At 47.5% G+C, this 19,081-nt stretch overlaps 1 protein-coding gene across 1 annotated transcript in view; it reads left to right on the top strand.

Moving 5' to 3' along the window:
* Positions 1-17,198: 17,198 nt before the first annotated feature.
* Positions 17,199-19,081, top strand: part of LOC138368215 (zwei Ig domain protein zig-8-like) — a 462,959-nt gene continuing 461,076 nt past the window's right edge. The window contains exon 1 of the mRNA XM_069330737.1: positions 17,199-17,436. Coding sequence (XP_069186838.1) covers positions 17,391-17,436 — 46 coding nt within the window. The 5' untranslated portion in view covers positions 17,199-17,390. The remainder of the gene's footprint in view (positions 17,437-19,081) is intronic.

The following is a 19,081-nucleotide window of genomic DNA, read 5'->3' as shown; positions in this document are numbered from 1 at the left end:
ATGGGTTCGAGTCACTTCTGGGGTGTGAGTTTTCAGTTGCATATTGTCCTGGGGACCATTCAGGCTTGTTCGCATTTCTGTTCCTCACGTGTGCCCCAAAGAATGAGGTGATTTGGTAAAATGCTATGCCCAAGATTACTATCCGAGTGTCGGCGGTGGGGTGGTTCAAATAGCCTCGGCTATCACCTCATTTTGTCCGGTCGTGATGGTCAAGTGGATTAAGGCGTCTTGTACATACCAGTTGCGTTGCTCCTGGGAGTATGGGTTCGAGTCACTTCTGGGGTGTGAGTTTTCAGTTGCATATTGTCCTGGGGACCATTCAGGCTTGTTTGCATTTGTGTTCCTCACGTGTGCCCCAAAGAATGAGGTGATTTGGTAAAATGCTATGCCCAAGATTACTATCCGAGTGCCGGCGGTGGGGTGGTTCAAATAGCCTGGGCTATCACCTCATTTTGTCCGGTCGTGATGGTCAAGTGGATTAAGGCGTCTTGTACATACCAGTTGCGTTGCTCCTGGGAGTATGGGTTCGAGTCACTTCTGGGGTGTGAGTTTTCAGTTGCATATTGTCCTGGGGACCATTCAGGCTTGTTCGCATTTGTGTTCCTCACGTGTGCCCCAAAGAATGAGGTGATTTGGTAAAATGCTATGCCCAAGATTACTATCCGAATGCCGGCGGTGGGGTGGTTCAAATAGCCTCGGCTATCACCTCATTTTGTCCAGTCGTGATGGTCAAGTGGATTAAGGCGTCTTGTACATACCAGTTGCGTTGCTCCTGGGAGTATGGGTTCGAGTCACTTCTGGGGTTTGAGTTTTCAGTTGCATATTGTCCTGGGGACCATTCAGGCTTGTTCGTATTTGTGTTCCTCACGTGTGCCCCAAAGAATGAGGTGATTTGGTAAAATGCTATGCCCAAGATTACTATCCGAGTGCCGGCGGTGGGGTGGTTCAAATAGCCTCGGCTATCACCTCATTTTGTCCGGTCGTGACGGTCAAGTGGATTAAGGCGTCTTGTACATACCAGTTGCGTTGCTCCTGGGAGTATGGGTTCGAGTCACTTCTGGGGTGTGAGTTTTCAGCTGCATATTGTCCTGGGGACCATTCAGGCTTGTTCGCATTTGTGTTCCTCACGTGTGCCCCAAAGAATGAGGTGATTTGGTAAAATGCTATGCCCAAGATTACTGTCCGACTGCCGGCGGTGGGGTGGTTCATATAGCCTCGGCTATCACCTCATTTTGTCCGGTCGTGAAGGTCAAGTGGATTAAGGCGTCTTGTACAGACCAGTTGCGTTGCTCCTGGGAGTATGGGTTCGAGTCACTTCTGGGGTGTGAGTTTTCAGTTGCATATTGTCCTGGGGACCATTCAGGCTTGTTTGCATTTGTGTTAATCACGTGTGCCCCAAAGAATGAGGTGATTTGGTAAAATGCTATGCCCAAGATTACTATCCGAGTGCCGGCGGTGGGGTGGTTCAAATAGCCTCGGCTATCACCTCATTTTGTCCAGTCGTGATCGTCAAGTGGATTAAGGCGTCTTGTACATACCAGTTGCGTTGCTCCTGGGAGTATGGGTTCGTGTCACTTCTGGGGTGTGAGTTTTCAGTTGCATATTGTCCTGGGGACCATTCAGGCTTGTTCGCATTTGTGTTCCTCACGTGTGCCCCAAAGAATGAGGTGATTTGGTAAAATGCTATGCCCAAGATTACTATCCGAGTGCCGGCGGTGGGGTGGTTCAAATAGCCTCGGCTATCACCTCATTTTGTCCGGTCGTGATGGTCAAGTGGATTAAGGCGTCTTGTACATACCAGTTGCGTTGCTCCTGGGAGTATGGGTTCGAGTCACTTCTGGTGTATGAGTTTTCAATTGCATATTGTCCTGGGGACCATTCAGGCTTGTTCGCATTTGTGTTCCTCACGTGTGCCCCAAAGAATAAGGTGATTTGGTAAAATGCTATGCCCAAGATTACTATCCGAGTGCCGGCGGTGGGGTGGTTCAAATAGCCTCGGCTATCACCACATTTTGTCCGGTCGTGATGGTCAAGTGGATTAAGGCGTCTTGTACATACCAGTTGCGTTGCTCCTGGGAGTATGGGTTCGAGTCACTTCTGGGGTGTGAGTTTTCAGTTGCATATTGTCCTGGGGACCATTTAGGCTTGTTCGCATTTGTGTTCATCATGTGTGCCCCAAAGAATGAGGTGATTTGGTAAAATGCTATGCCCAAGATTACTATCCGAGTGCCGGCGGTGGGGTGGTTCAAATAGCCTCGGCTATCACCTCATTTTGTCCGGTCGTGATGGTCAAGTGGATTAAGGCGTCTTGTACATACCAGTTGCGTTGTTCCTGGGAGTATGGGTTGGAGTCACTTCTGGGGTGTGAGTTTTCAGTTGCATATTGTCCTGGGGACCATTCAGGCTTGTTCGCATTTGTGTTCCTCACGTGTGCCCCAAAGAATGAGGTGATTTGGTAAAATGCTATGCCCAAGATTACTATCCGAGTGTCGGCGGTGGGTGGTTCAAATAGCCTCGGCTATCACCTCATTTTGTCCGGTCGTGATGGTCAAGTGGATTAAGGCGTCTTGTACATTCCAGTTGCGTTGCTCCTGGGAGTATGGGTTCGAGTCACTTCTGGGGTGTGAGTTTTCAGTTGCATATTGTCCTGGGGACCATTCAGGCTTGTTTGCATTTGTGTTCCTCACGTGTGCCCCAAAGAATGAGGTGATTTGGTAAAATGCTATGCCCAAGATTACTATCCGAGTGCCGGCGGTGGGGTGGTTCAAATAGCCTGGGCTATCACCTCATTTTGTCCGGTCGTGATGGTCAAGTGGATTAAGGCGTCTTGTACATACCAGTTGCGTTGCTCCTGGGAGTATGGGTTCGAGTCACTTCTGGGGTTTGAGTTTTCAGTTGCATATTGTCCTGGGGACCATTCAGGCTTGTTTGCATTTGTGTTCCTCACGTGTGCCCCAAAGAATGAGGTGATTTGGTAAAATGCTATGCCCAAGATTACTATCCGAGTGCCGGCGGTGGGGTGGTTCAAATAGCCTCGGCTATCACCTCATTTTGTCCGGTCGTGATGGTCAAGTGGATTAAGGCGTCTTGTACATACCAGTTGCGTTGCTCCTGGGAGTATGGGTTCGAGTCACTTCTGGTGTATGAGTTTTCAGTTGCATATTGTCCTGGGGACCATTCAGGCTTGTTCGCATTTGTGTTCCTCACGTGTGCCACAAAGAATGAGGTGATTTGGTAAAATGCTATGCCCAAGATTACTATCCGAGTGCCGGCGGTGGGGTGGTTCAAATAGCCTCGGCTATCACCTCATTTTGTCCGGTCGTGATGGTCAAGTGGATTAAGGTGTCTTGTACATACCAGTTGCGTTGCTCCTGGGAGTATGGGTTCGAGTCACTTCTGGGGTGTGAGTTTTCAGTTGCATATTGTCCTGGGGACCATTCAGGCTTGTTCGCATTTGTGTTCCTCACGTGTGCCCCAAAGAATGAGGTGATTTGGTAAAATGCTATGCCCAAGATTACTATCCGAGTGCCGGCGGTGGGGTGGTTCAAATAGCCTCGGCTATCACCTCATTTTGTCCGGTCGTGATGGTCAAGTGGATTAAGGCGTCTTGTACATACCAGTTGCGTTGCTCCTGGGAGTATGGGTTCGAGTCACTTCTGGGGTGTGAGTTTTCAGTTGCATATTGTCCTGGGGACCATTCAGGCTTGTTCGCATTTGTGTTCCTCACGTGTGCCCCAAAGAATGAGGTGATTTGGTAAAATGCTATGCCCAAGATTACTATCCGAGTGTCGGCGGTGGGGTGGTTCAAATAGCCTCGGCTATCACCTCATTTTGTCCGGTCGTGATGGTCAAGTGGATTAAGGCGTCTTGTACATACCAGTTGCGTTGCTCCTGGGAGTATGGGTTCGAGTCACTTCTGGGGTGTGAGTTTTCAGTTGCATATTGTCCTGGGGACCATTCAGGCTTGTTTGCATTTGTGTTCCTCACGTGTGCCCCAAAGAAAGAGGTGATTTGGTAAAATGCTATGCCCAAGATTACTATCCGAGTGCCGGCGGTGGGGTGGTTCAAATAGCCTGGGCTATCACCTCATTTTGTCCGGTCTTGATGGTCAAGTGGATTAAGGCGTCTTGTACATACCAGTTGCGTTGCTCCTGGGAGTATGGGTTCGAGTCACTTCTGGGGTGTGAGTTTTCAGTTGCATATTGTCCTGGGGACTATTCAGGCTTGTTCGCATTTGTGTTCCTCACATGTGCCCCAAAGAATGAGGTGATTTGGTAAAATGCTATGCCCAAGATTACTATCCGAATGCCGGCGGTGGGGTGGTTCAAATAGCCTCGGCTATCACCTCATTTTGTCCGGTCGTGATGGTCAAGTGGATTAAGGCGTCTTGTACATACCAGTTGCGTTGCTCCTGGGAGTATGGGTTCGAGTCACTTCTGGGGTTTGAGTTTTCAGTTGCATATTGTCCTGGGGACCATTCAGGCTTGTTTGCATTTGTGTTCCTCACGTGTGCCCCAAAGAATGAGGTGATTTGGTAAAATGCTATGCCAAAGATTACTATCCGAGTGCCGGCGGTGGGGTGGTTCAAATAGCCTCGGCTATCACCTCATTTTGTCCGGTCATGATGGTCAAGTGGATTAAGGCGTCTTGTACATACCAGTTGCGTTGCTCCTGGGAGTATGGGTTCGAGTCACTTCTGGGGTGTGAGTTTACAGTTGCATATTGTCCTGGGGACCATTCAGGCTTGTTCGCATTTGTGTTCCTCACGTGTGCCCCAAAGAATGAGGTGATTTGGTAAAATGCTATGCCCAAGATTACTATCCGAGTGCCGGCGGTGGGGTGGTTTAAATAGCCTCGGCTATCACCTCATTTTGTCCGGTCGTGATGGTCTAAGTGGATTAAGGCGTCTTGTACATACCAGTTGCGTTGCTCCTGGGAGTATGGGTTCGAGTCACTTCTGGGGTGTGAGTTTTCAGTTGCATATTGTCCTGGGGACCATTCAGGCTTGTTTTCATTTGTGTTCCTCACGTGTGCCCCAAAGAATGAGGTGATTTGGTAAAATGCTATGCCCAAGATTACTATCCGAGTGCCGGCGGTGGGGTGGTTCAAATAGCCTCGGCTATCACCTCATTTTGTCCGGTCGTGATGGTCAAGTGGATTAAGGCGTCTTGTACATACCAGTTGCGTTGCTCCTGGGAGTATGGGTTCGAGTCACTTCTGGGGTGTGAGTTTTCAGTTGCATATTGTCCTGGGGACCATTCAGGCTTGTTTGCATTTGTGTTCCTCACGTGTGCCCCAAAGAATGAGGTGATTTGGTAAAATGCTATGCCCAAGATTACTATCCGAGTGCCGGCGGTGGGGTGGTTCAAATAGCCTCGGCTATCACCTCATTTCTGTCCGGTCATGATGGTCAAGTGGATTAAGGCGTCTTGTACATACCAGTTGCGTTGCTCCTGGGAGTATGGGTTCGAGTCACTTCTGGGGTGTGAGTTTTCAGTTGCATATTGTCCTGGGGACCATTCAGGCTTGTTTGCATTTGTGTTAATCACGTGTGCCCCAAAGAATGAGGTGATTTGGTAAAATGCTATGCCCAAGATTACTATCCGAGTGCCGGCGGTGGGGTGGTTCAAATAGCCTCGGCTATCACCTCATTTTGTCCGGTCGTGATCGTCAAGTGGATTAAGGCGTCTTGTACATACCAGTTGCGTTGCTCCTGGGAGTATGGGTTCGTGTCACTTCTGGGGTGTGAGTTTTCAGTTGCATATTGTCCTGGGGACCATTCAGGCTTGTTCGCATTTGTGTTCCTCACGTGTGCCCCAAAGAATGAGGTGATTTGGTAAAATGCTATGCCCAAGATTACTATCCGAGTGCCGGCGGTGGGGTGGTTCAAATAGCCTCGGCTATCACCTCATTTTGTCCGGTCGTGATGGTCAAGTGGATTAAGGCGTCTTGTACATACCAGTTGCGTTGCTCCTGGGAGTATGGGTTCGAGTCACTTCTGGTGTATGAGTTTTCAATTGCATATTGTCCTGGGGACCATTCAGGCTTGTTCGCATTTGTGTTCCTCACGTGTGCCCCAAAGAATAAGGTGATTTGGTAAAATGCTATGCCCAAGATTACTATCCGAGTACCGGCGGTGGGGTGGTTCAAATAGCCTCGGCTATCACCACATTTTGTCCGGTCGTGATGGTCAAGTGGATTAAGGCGTCTTGTACATACCAGTTGCGTTGCTCCTGGGAGTATGGGTTCGAGTCACTTCTGCGGTGTGAGTTTTCAGTTGCATATTGTCCTGGGGACCATTTAGGCTTGTTCGCATTTGTGTTCATCATGTGTGCCCCAAAGAATGAGGTGATTTGGTAAAATGCTATGCCCAAGATTACTATCCGAGTGCCGGCGGTGGGGTGGTTCAAATAGCCTCGGCTATCACCTCATTTTGTCCGGTCGTGATGGTCAAGTGGATTAAGGCGTCTTGTACATACCAGTTGCGTTGTTCCTGGGAGTATGGGTTGGAGTCACGTCTGGGGTGTGAGTTTTCAGTTGCATATTGTCCTGGGGACCATTCAGGCTTGTTCGCATTTGTGTTCCTCACGTGTGCCCCAAAGAATGAGGTGATTTGGTAAAATGCTATGCCCAAGATTACTATCCGAGTGTCGGCGGTGGGTGGTTCAAATAGCCTCGGCTATCACCTCATTTTGTCCGGTCGTGATGGTCAAGTGGATTAACGCGTCTTGTACATTCCAGTTGCGTTGCTCCTGGGAGTATGGGTTCGAGTCACTTCTAGGGTGTGAGTTTTCAGTTGCATATTGTCCTGGGGACCATTCAGGCTTGTTTGCATTTGTGTTCCTCACGTGTGCCCCAAAGAATGAGGTGATTTGGTAAAATGCTATGCCCAAGATTACTATCCGAGTGCCGGCGGTGGGGTGGTTCAAATAGCCTGGGCTATCACCTCATTTTGTCCGGTCGTGATGGTCAAGTGGATTAAGGCGTCTTGTACATACCAGTTGCGTTGCTCCTGGGAGTATGGGTTCGAGTCACTTCTGGGGTGTGAGTTTTCAGTTGCATATTGTCCTGGGGACCATTCAGGCTTGATCGCATTTGTGTTCCTCACGTGTGCCCCAAAGAATGAGGTGATTTGGTAAAATGCTATGCCCAAGATTACTATCCGAATGCCGGCGGTGGGGTGGTTCAAATAGCCTCGGCTATCACCTCATTTTGTCCGGTCGTGATGGTCAAGTGGATTAAGGCGTCTTGTACATACCAGTTGCGTTGCTCCTGGGAGTATGGGTTCGAGTCACTTCTGGGGTTTGAGTTTTCAGTTGCATATTGTCCTGGGGACCATTCAGGCTTGTTTGCATTTGTGTTCCTCACGTGTGCCCCAAAGAATGAGGTGATTTGGTAAAATGCTATGCCCAAGATTACTATCCGAGTGCTGGCGGTGGGGTGGTTCAAATAGCCTCGGCTATCACCTCATTTTGTCCGGTCGTGATGGTCAAGTGGATTAAGGCGTCTTGTACATACCAGTTGCGTTGCTCCTGGGAGTATGGGTTCGAGTCACTTCTGGGGTGTGAGTTTTCAGTTGCATATTGTCCTGGGGAGCATTCAGGCTTGTTCGCATTTGTGTTCCTCACGTGTGCCCCAAAGAATGAGGTGATTTGGTAAAATGCTATGCCCAAGATTACTATCCGAGTGCCGGCGGTGGGGTGGTTCAAATAGCCTCGGCTATCACCTCATTTTGTCCGGTCGTGATGGTCAAGTGGATTAAGGCGTCTTGTACATACCAGTTGCGTTGCTCCTGGGAGTATGGGTTCGAGTCACTTCTGGTGTATGAGTTTTCAGTTGCATATTGTCCTGGGGACCATTCAGGCTTGTTCGCATTTGTGTTCCTCACGTGTGCCACAAAGAATAAGGTGATTTGGTAAAATGCTATGCCCAAGATTACTATCCGAGTGCCGGCGGTGGGGTGGTTCAAATAGCCTCGGCTATCACCTCATTTTGTCCGGTCGTGATGGTCAAGTGGATTAAGGCGTCTTGTACATACCAGTTGCGTTGCTCCTGGGAGTATGGGTTCGAGTCACTTCTGGGGTGTGAGTTTTCAGTTGCATATTGTCCTGGGGACCATTCAGGCTTGTTCGCATTTGTGTTCCTCACGTGTGCCCCAAAGAATGAGGTGATTTGGTAAAATGCTATGCCCAAGATTACTATCCGAGTGTCGGCGGTGGGGTGGTTCAAATAGCCTCGGCTATCACCTCATTTTGTCCGGTCGTGATGGTCAAGTGGATTAAGGCGTCTTGTACATACCAGTTGCGTTGCTCCTGGGAGTATGGGTTCGAGTCACTTCTGGGGTGTGAGTTTTCAGTTGCATATTGTCCTGGGGACCATTCAGGCTTGTTTGCATTTGTGTTCCTCACGTGTGCCCCAAAGAATGAGGTGATTTGGTAAAATGCTATGCCCAAGATTACTATCCGAGTGCCGGCGGTGGGGTGGTTCAAATAGCCTGGGCTATCACCTCATTTTGTCCGGTCTTGATGGTCAAGTGGATTAAGGCGTCTTGTACATACCAGTAGCGTTGCTCCTGGGAGTATGGGTTCGAGTCACTTCTGGGGTGTGAGTTTTCAGTTGCATATTGTCCTGGGGACTATTCAGGCTTGTTCGCATTTGTGTTCCTCACATGTGCCCCAAAGAATGAGGTGATTTGGTAAAATGCTATGCCCAAGATTACTATCCGAATGCCGGCGGTGGGGTGGTTCAAATAGCCTCGGCTATCACCTCATTTTGTCCGGTCGTGATGGTCAAGTGGATTAAGGCGTCTTGTACATACCAGTTGCGTTGCTCCTGGGAGTATGGGTTCGAGTCACTTCTGGGGTTTGAGTTTTCAGTTGCATATTGTCCTGGGGACCATTCAGGCTTGTTTGCATTTGTGTTCCTCACGTGTGCCCCAAAGAATGAGGTGATTTGGTAAAATGCTATGCCCAAGATTACTATCCGAGTGCCGGCGGTGGGGTGGTTCAAATAGCCTCGGCTATCACCTCGTTTTGTCCGGTCATGATGGTCAAGTGGATTAAGGCGTCTTGTACATACCAGTTGCGTTGCTCCTGGGAGTATGGGTTCGAGTCACTTCTGGGGTGTGAGTTTACAGTTGCATATTGTCCTGGGGACCATTCAGGCTTGTTCGCATTTGTGTTCCTCACGTGTGCCCCAAAGAATGAGGTGATTTGGTAAAATGCTATGCCCAAGATTACTATCCGAGTGCCGGCGGTGGGGTGGTTTAAATAGCCTCGGCTATCACCTCATTTTGTCCGGTCGTGATGGTCTAAGTGGATTAAGGCGTCTTGTACATACCAGTTGCGTTGCTCCTGGGAGTATGGGTTCGAGTCACTTCTGGGGTGTGAGTTTTCAGTTGCATATTGTCCTGGGGACCATTCAGGCTTGTTTTCATTTGTGTTCCTCACGTGTGCCCCAAAGAATGAGGTGATTTGGTAAAATGCTATGCCCAAGATTACTATCCGAGTGCCGGCGGTGGGGTGGTTCAAATAGCCTCGGCTATCACCTCATTTTGTCCGGTCGTGATGGTCAAGTGGATTAAGGCGTCTTGTACATACCAGTTGCATTGCTCCTGGGAGTATGGGTTCGAGTCACTTCTGGGGTGTGAGTTTTCAGTTGCATATTGTCCTGGGGACCATTCAGGCTTGTTTGCATTTGTGTTCCTCACGTGTGCCCCAAAGAATGAGGTGATTTGGTAAAATGCTATGCCCAAGATTACTATCCGAGTGCCGGCGGTGGGGTGGTTCAAATAGCCTCGGCTATCACCTCATTTCTGTCCGGTCATGATGGTCAAGTGGATTAAGGCGTCTTGTACATACCAGTTGCGTTGCACCTGGGAGTATGGGTTCGAGTCACTTCTGGGGTGTGAGTTTTCAGTTGCATATTGCCCTGGGGACCATTCAGGCTTGTTCGCATTTGTGTTCCTCACGTGTGCCCCAAAGAATGAGGTGATTTGGTGAAATACTATGCCCAAGATAACTATCCGAGTGCCGGCGGTGGGGTGGTTCAAATAGCCTCGGCTATCACCTCATTTTGTCCGGTCGTGATGGTCAAGTGGATTAAGGCGTCTTGTACATACCAGTTGCGTTGCTCCTGGGAGTATGGGTTCGAGTCACTTCTGGGGTGTGAATTTTCAGTTGCATATTGTCCTGGGGACCATTCAGGCTTGTTCGCATTTGTGTTCCTCACGTGTGCCCCAAAGAATGAGGTGATTTGGTAAAATGCTATGCCCAAGATTACTATCCGAGTGTCGGCGGTGGGGTGGTTCAAATAGCCTCGGCTATCACCTCATTTTGTCCGGTCGTGATGGTCAAGTGGATTAAGGCGTCTTGTACATACCAGTTGCGTTGCTCCTGGGAGTATGGGTTCGAGTCACTTCTGGGGTGTGAGTTTTCAGTTGCATATTGTCCTGGGGACCATTCAGGCTTGATCGCATTTGTGTTCCTCACGTGTGCCCCAAAGAATGAGGTGATTTGGTAAAATGCTATGCCCAAGATTACTATCCGAATGCCGGCGGTGGGGTGGTTCAAATAGCCTCGGCTATCACCTCATTTTGTCCGGTCGTGATGGTCAAGTGGATTAAGGCGTCTTGTACATACCAGTTGCGTTGCTCCTGGGAGTATGGGTTCGAGTCACTTCTGGGGTGTGAGTTTTCAGTTGCATATTGTCCTGGGGACCATTCAGGCTTGTTTGCATTTGTGTTCCTCACGTGTGCCCCAAAGAATGAGGTGATTTGGTAAAATGCTATGCCCAAGATTACTATCCGAGTGCCGGCGGTGGGGTGGTTCAAATAGCCTCGGCTATCACCTCATTTTGTCCGGTCGTGATGGTCAAGTGGATTAAGGCGTCTTGTACATACCAGTTGCGTTGCTCCTGGGAGTATGGGTTCGAGTCACTTCTGGGGTGTGAGTTTTCAGTTGCATATTGTCCTGGGGAGCATTCAGGCTTGTTCGCATTTGTGTTCCTCACGTGTGCCCCAAAGAATGAGGTGATTTGGTAAAATGCTATGCCCAAGATTACTATCCGAGTGCCGGCGGTGGGGTGGTTCAAATAGCCTCGGCTATCACCTCATTTTGTCCGGTCGTGATGGTCTAGTGGATTAAGGCGTCTTGTACATACCAGTTGCGTTGCTCCTGGGAGTATGGGTTCGAGTCACTTCTGGTGTATGAGTTTTCAGTTGCATATTGTCCTGGGGACCATTCAGGCTTGTTCGCATTTGTGTTCCTCACGTGTGCCACAAAGAATAAGGTGATTTGGTAAAATGCTATGCCCAAGATTACTATCCGAGTGCCGGCGGTGGGGTGGTTCAAATAGCCTCGGCTATCACCTCATTTTGTCCGGTCGTGATGGTCAAGTGGATTAAGGCGTCTTGTACATACCAGTTGCGTTGCTCCTGGGAGTATGGGTTCGAGTCACTTCTGGGGTGTGAGTTTTCAGTTGCATATTGTCCTGGGGACCATTCAGGCTTGTTTGCATTTGTGTTCCTCACGTGTGCCCCAAAGAATGAGGTGATTTGGTAAAATGCTATGCCCAAGATTACTATCCGAGTGCCGGCGGTGGGGTGGTTCAAATAGCCTCGGCTATCACCTCATTTCTGTCCGGTCGTGATGGTCAAGTGGATTAAGGCGTCTTGTACATACCAGTTGCGTTGCTCCTGGGAGTATGGGTTCGAGTCACTTCTGGGGTGTGAGTTTTCAGTTGCATATTGTCCTGGGGACCATTCAGGCTTGTTCGCATTTGTGTTCCTCACGTGTGCCCCAAAGAATGAGGTGATTTGGTGAAATGCTATGCCCAAGATTACTATCCGAGTGCCGGCGGTGGGGTGGTTCAAATAGCCTCGGCTATCACCTCATTTTGTCCGGTCGTGATGGTCAAGTGGATTAAGGCGTCTTGTACATACCAGTTGCGTTGCTCCTGGGAGTATGGGTTCGAGTCACTTCTGGGGTGTGAATTTTCAGTTGCATATTGTCCTGGGGACCATTCAGGCTTGTTTGCATTTGTGATCCTCACGTGTGCCCCAAAGAATGAGGTGATTTGGTAAAATGCTATGCCCAAGATTACTATCCGAGTGCCAGCGGTGGGGTGGTTCAAATAGCCTCGGCTATCACCTCATTTTGTCCGGTCGTGATGGTCAAGTGGATTAAGGCGTCTTGTACATACCAGTTGCGTTGCTCCTGGGAGTATGGGTTGAGTCACTTCTGGGGTGTGAGTTTTCAGTTATATATATATATATATATATATATATATATATATATATATATATATATATATATATATATATATATATATATATATATATATATATATATATATATATATATATATATATATGTCGTACCTAGTAGCCAGAATGCACTTCTTAGCCTACTATGCAAGGCCCGATTTGCCTAATAAGCCAAGTTTTCCTGAATTAATATATTTTCTCTAATTTTTTTCTTATGAAATGATAAAGCTACCCATTTCATTATGTATGAGGTCAATTTTTGTTTATTGGAGTTAAAATTAACGTAGATATATGATAGAACCTAACCAACCCTACCTAACCTAACCTAACCTATCTTTATAGGTTAGGTTAGGTTAGGTAGCCGAAAAAGTTAGGTTAGGTTAGGCTAGGTAGGTTAGGTAGTCGAAAAACAATTAATTCATGAAAACTTGGCTTATTAGGCAAATCGGGTCTTGCATAGTAGGCTGAGAAGTGCGTTCTGGCTACTAGGTACGACATATATATATATATATATATATATATATATATATATATATATATATATATATATATATATATATATATATATATATATATATATATATATATATATATATCTGTGCTCTCAGCCACAGCTCAGAATGGAAGCAAGTCGACGAAGAACTCTGTAGGGTAAGGCAGGTCCTATTCAACAACGGCTTCTCCAATGGTTTCGTCGAAGACAACATAAGAAGGAAAGTGAAACGCCATGCAACCTCTGAAGAGACAACTAACACAACACCTATACCCCCTATTAGACTATTTTACAGGAACTTCTTTTCCACAGCTCATCAAACGGAGGAAAGGGTCCTGAAAGATATTGTTAATAGAAACGTTATCCCTACAGACAAAAATCAGAAGATACAACTGACGATTTACTATAAAACCAGAAAAACGGCCAGCCTACTCATGAGAAACTCTCCAGACACAAAGCAGAATGCTTTAAAAGAGACCAACGTCGTCTATGCCTTAAAAAGCCCTCTTGGGGACTGTAAGCTCCAAAAAACCCAGTATATAGGCAAGACAACAACATCTCTTTCTAGGCGTTTAACGATGCATAAGCAACAGGGCTCCATTAAGGAACATATAATCTCTTCCCACAACCAAACCATCGCCAGAGAAATCCTAGTAAACAACACAGAAATCATCGATAGATACAGCGATAGCAGGCGGCTTGACGTCTGCGAGGCACTACACATCAAGAAGTCAACACCAGCAATCAACAGCCAATTAATGCACAACTATATTCTACCCACCTCAAGACTCCGCTCCAATATAGAAGCATCAAGAAATATGGACCAATAGGCTTTCTACAATCACTTCCATTCAATACCCATTGTTTCGTGTTCTGTCTTGTGTTTAGGAATTTAATACCCTATTAATACCACCTCACCCCATCCACCTCACTCAAATGTAGATATAAACAAATCGAAGATGTGTAAGTTCTATTCAGTTGTGTATGTGTAAACTAAAGTCTTTGAAAATGTAATAAGTTTTACGAAACGCGCTCAAGTGTTGCGTCAGACTAGAAATAAAAATGAATTTTGGAGAATTGATTTTTGAATTACCACCAACAGTGAAAAGAAACGTACGAAAGATCGAGAAAATTCGTGTTAGAATTATTAATCTTACTTTTTCGGTCATATTTAATAATATATGTCTACAGGAAAGACTGCTACCAAAATATACTAATATATATATATATATATATATATATATATATATATATATATATATATATATATATATATATATATATATATATATATATATATATATATATATTATATCTATATAAATAATAATGGAAATGTTCGTTTGTTCAAAATCGCTAATCTCCGAAAGTTATTCACCGATTGCTTTGAAATTTTCACACAACATTCCATTCGCATTTGGCTAGGTTTTTATATACATACTATATTACTATACAGCTGTCCCGTCTGTGACGGTAAAAAAAAACATACTTTTTCTGAAAAAAAAAAATTTTCACGTGTTTTTCATATGAGGGAAATCTTCGAAACCTCTTTACCGATTGCTTTGAAAATTTGACACAACGTTGCATTCGAATAGGCGCGTCTTTTTATATACCTACTGTATAGATGCCACCCCTTTGACAGGTAAAAACATGTTTTTTTTTAAAAACAGCGCCATCTGTTGCACATAATAGCAACATGCACGCTATACTAAATATGTCACGAATTCCATTTTAATGTTTCCGATTGTATTGATAAATTTTATTTTCATAGATTTTGATTTATTTTCTTTTTGATTTAATTATTTTGTGTGAATTGCGTTGGAATTGAGCTGTGCTGTTTACCAGACCGTTCATTTCGTGAGTATAGTTTATTTTTTTTGTTTTTTTCATATTTTCATTTCATTTTTTAACTGTGTTTCTTATATTTCAGTGATGGGAACATCAGATCACTTGATGTTCCCAATTTTCTGATGGGAACATCAGACCATTTGGGAAGGCATCGGATGAGGGAGTGGGGAATGGTGGGGAGCACGAGGGGACGGAAGTAAAAGATGGTGGGGAGGACGAAGGGAAAAGGGAGGGGGTAATGGTGGGGAAGGACGAGGGGACGGGGGAGTGGGGCATGGTGGGAAGGAAGAGGGAATGGTGGAGTGGGGAATGGTGAGAAGGAAGAGGGGAAGGTGGAGTGGGGAATGGTTGGGAGGCCGAGGAGACGGGTGATGGGGGAACGATGGGGAGGACTGGGGGACATGGAAGGTTGTTGTGGCTCAGCAACGCACATGCATAATACTATTTTATTTCGCGTCGAGGTCTCGTATTAAGGACAGTTCAGAAAGTCTGACGAATATATAAAATGATCCGGCCACTAAACTAACTATCACCTGCCAATATAACGTGGCGGTGAACACTGGTGGCTGGGCGAGGCGCTGTGGTTAGCTCCGTCGTGTCATTTAGCAATATTGCTGTCGCTTCGTCTGCATGAAACCTGCGTGTGGGAATATTGCTCAAAAATACTAACAATATTGATAGTTTTGCCTGGAGTTGGGCAGTTTGTGCTGGCTGTCCCTTCGTCTATGGTCGGGGAGTAATTCTATATCACTAACGAGAGCCGCTGTATTCCCAGGTGCCTAAACGTAAGAGAATTCGGTAGAAATATAACTGTATTTGTGTTTGTCCGAGTAAAGGAAATTCTCAGAGGTGGATTTAATGATGAATTTATAGGATGAGTTGTGGTGGTGTGAGGTGGAGAGGTGGAGCGGTGTGGTGGAGGCACGATTCAGTGTGGCTGCAGCCGTCGTGGAGGGAGGGTGTACAGCGCTCCGCTCCGTACCTGGACCAGCTGAGCCCAGCAGCTTCTGGTGATACGACCATTACTGGTAGTTAATAAACGTCAACGCGTTTCTTCCCCCTCACGCTCGCGGGCTATTGACGCGCTGATAACAATGAGGATGAGATACAGCCTAACCTCAGAAACTTATGGCGACAATTTAAACTTTTATTTTACTGATAGGGAGAAAACCAATTTGGTAAAGTAATGATCAAGTGTTAAGTAGAATAATTAATTAACGTGATTTAGCATCCAAGCATTGATGATAATCATTCTCAGCTTATTACCTGGTGTTGTATTTGTCTATTGTATTCAGTAAACAGACTGTTGTAGTTACGTAATCAAGAATTGACTTGTTTACTCGTGAGTAATAGTGATCTGTGAAACGATTGATCAACTCGACTGAAACCCTTGAGAGCGAGTGATAGTGACCTTGAATTAGATATCAAAACTGAGTGTTTGGGTCTTAGGAAATTTCTCCTACTTAAGGTGGTGCGGCGAGTGGATGGTCAGTCCTGGTGTAACCAAGTCCTGTTGAAAGTGGCTAGGAAGTAAGGACTCCGAGTCTGACCTTAAATAGTAAAAACCCCTCTCTGACCCTAGTGACGACCCACCTCTCTGACCCCCTAAGCAGTGACGACCCCCTCTCTGACCCCCAAATCAGTGACGACCTCCTCTCTGACCCCTAAGCAGTGTCGACCCCCTCTCTGACCCCCTAAGCAGTGTCGACCCCCTCTCTGACCCCCTAAGCAGTGTCGACCCCCTCTCTGACCCCCTAAGCAGTGACGACCCCCTCTCTGACCCCCTAAGCAGTGACGACCCCCTCTCTAACCCCCTAAGCAGTGACGACCCCCTCTCTGACCCCCTAAGCAGTGACGACCCCCTCTCTGACCCCCTAAGCAGTGACGACCCACCTCTCTGACCCCTAAGCAGTGACGACCCCCTCTCTGACCCCCTAAGCAGTGACGACCCCCTCTCTGACCCCTAAGCAGTATCGACCCCCTCTCTGACCCCCTAAGCAGTGATGACCCCCTCTCTGACCCCTAAGCAGTGACGACCCCCTCTCTGACCCCCTAAGCAGTGACGACCCCCTCTCTGACCCCTAAGCAGTGTCGACCCCCTCTCTGACCCCCTAAGCAGTGTCGACCCCCCTCTCTGACCCCCTAAGCAGTGTTGACCCCCTAAGCAGTGTCGACCCCCTCTCTGACCCCCAAAGCAGTGTCGACCCCCTCTCTGACCCCCTAAGCAGTGTTGACCCCCTAAGCAGTGATGACCCCCTCTCTGACCCCTAAGCAGTGACGACCCCCTCTCTGACCCCCTAAGCAGTGATGACCCCCTCTCTGACCCCTAAGCAGTGACGACCCCCTCTCTGACCCCCTAAGCAGTGACGACCCCCTCTCTGACCCCTAAGCAGTGTCGACCCCCTCTCTGACCCCCTAAGCAGTGTCGACCCCCCTCTCTGACCCCCTAAGCAGTGTTGACCCCCTAAGCAGTGTCGACCCCCTCTCTGACCCCCAAAGCAGTGTCGACCCCCTCTCTGACCCCCTAAGCAGTGTCGACCCCCTAAGCAGTGACGACCCCCTCTCTGACCCCCTAAGCAGTGTCGACCCCCTAAGCAGTGACGACCCCCTCTCTGACCCCCTAAGCAGTGACGACCCCCTCTCTGACCCCAGGCCAGGTTGACCTAACACAGAGAGAGAGGGGTCAGTGGCGGGAGGCAGACAGTGCTTGATAGTGTCCATCATCGGAAAATCCTTTGATCGTAAAACAAAAAGTGAAGCAAAACAACTGTTAGTGTTGGCATCATGTATGCCCTTCTGTTGGCACTCTTCCTCACCACCACTACACCAGGTAAAACCCGAATGATAGGTTTTATCCACATTCATGCCAAATTAATTATGCCAAAATTGTAACATAATTATTATGTTTATCTTTGCATTCATATTCAAAGTCATCAAAATCGCATGATGGTAATTTTCCTTCTATCAAACGCAGTTGGTATCGTGTGTAGAAGATATGGATGTTTTACGGAGTTGTTGAAAAACTCGTGTAAATGCGGATTTTGATTTTTTTCAAAGTAATTATTGTAAAAGTTTGTTAATTTTTCTAAATAAGACCCATCGTTTTTTAATTGTAGAAAGTAAATGGAAATTTGATGAAGTTCGCGTTTAAAACTGATTTATATTAATAGAATGATATTAGATATGTAGTGGAAGAATATCTAGACTCAGTGATGCCTCAGAAAATATATTATTTACATGTTAAACATTTTTGTAACTTGGTTCGTTATTTTCACATTAGACGCGCGTCAGGACGAACGACCAACAGTGCTGGTCACTGTTGTAGGTGACACTGTTGTAGGTGACACTGTTGTAGGTGACACTGTTGTAGGCGTCACTGTTGTGGGCGACACTGTTGTAGGTGACACTGTTGTGGGTGACACTGTTGTAGGCGTCACTGTTGTGGGCGACACTGTTGTAGGCGACACTGTTGTGGGCGACACTGTTGTAGGTGACACTGTTGTGGGTGACACTGTTGTAGGTGACACTGTTGTAGGTGACACTGTTGTAGGCGACACTGTTGTGGGCGACACTGTTGTGGGCGACACTGTTGTGGGCGACACTGTTGTGGGCGACACTGTTGTGGGCGACACTGTTGTGGGCCACACTGTTGTAGGCGACACTGTTGTGGGCGACACTGTTGTGGGCGACACTGTTGTGGGCCACACTGTTGTAGGCGACACTGTTGTGGGCGACACTGTTGTGGGCGACACTGTTGTGGGCGACACTGTTGTGGGCCACACTGTTGTAGGCGACACTGTTGTGGGCGACACTGTTGTGGGCCACACTGTTGTAGGCGACACTGTTGTGGGCGACACTGTTGTGGGTGACACTGTTGTGGGTGACACTGTTGTGGGTGACACTGTTGTAGGCGACACTGTTGTGGGCGACACTGTTGTAGGCGACACTGTTGTGGGCGACACTGTTGTGGGCGACACTGTTGTAGGCGACACTGTTGTGGGCGACACTGTTGTAGGCGACACTGTTGTGGGCGACACTGTTGTGGGCCACACTGTTGTAGGCGACACTGTTGTGGGCCACACTGTTGTAGGCGACACTGTTGTGGGCGACACTGTTGTGGGCGACACTGTTGTAGGCGACACTGTTGTGGGCGACACTGTTGTGGGCGACACTGTTGTGGGCGACACTGTTGTGGGCGACACTGTTGTAGGTGACACTGTTGTGGGCGACACTGTTGTGGGCGACACTGTTGTGGGCGACACTATTGTAGGCGACACTGTTGTAGGTGACACTGTTGTGGGCGACACTGTTGTGGGCGACACTGTTGTAGGCGACACTGTTGTAGGCGACACTGTTGTGGGCAACACTGTTGTGGGCGACACTGTTGTAGGCGACACTGTTGTGGGCGACACTGTTGTAGGCGACACTGTTGTAGGCGACACTGTTGTGGGCGACACTGTTGTAGGCGACACTGT

Source organism: Procambarus clarkii, chromosome 3 (assembly GCF_040958095.1).
Source record: "Procambarus clarkii isolate CNS0578487 chromosome 3, FALCON_Pclarkii_2.0, whole genome shotgun sequence".
Lineage (NCBI taxonomy): Eukaryota > Metazoa > Arthropoda > Malacostraca > Decapoda > Cambaridae > Procambarus > Procambarus clarkii.
This window is presented reverse-complemented; position numbering and strand designations above follow the sequence as displayed.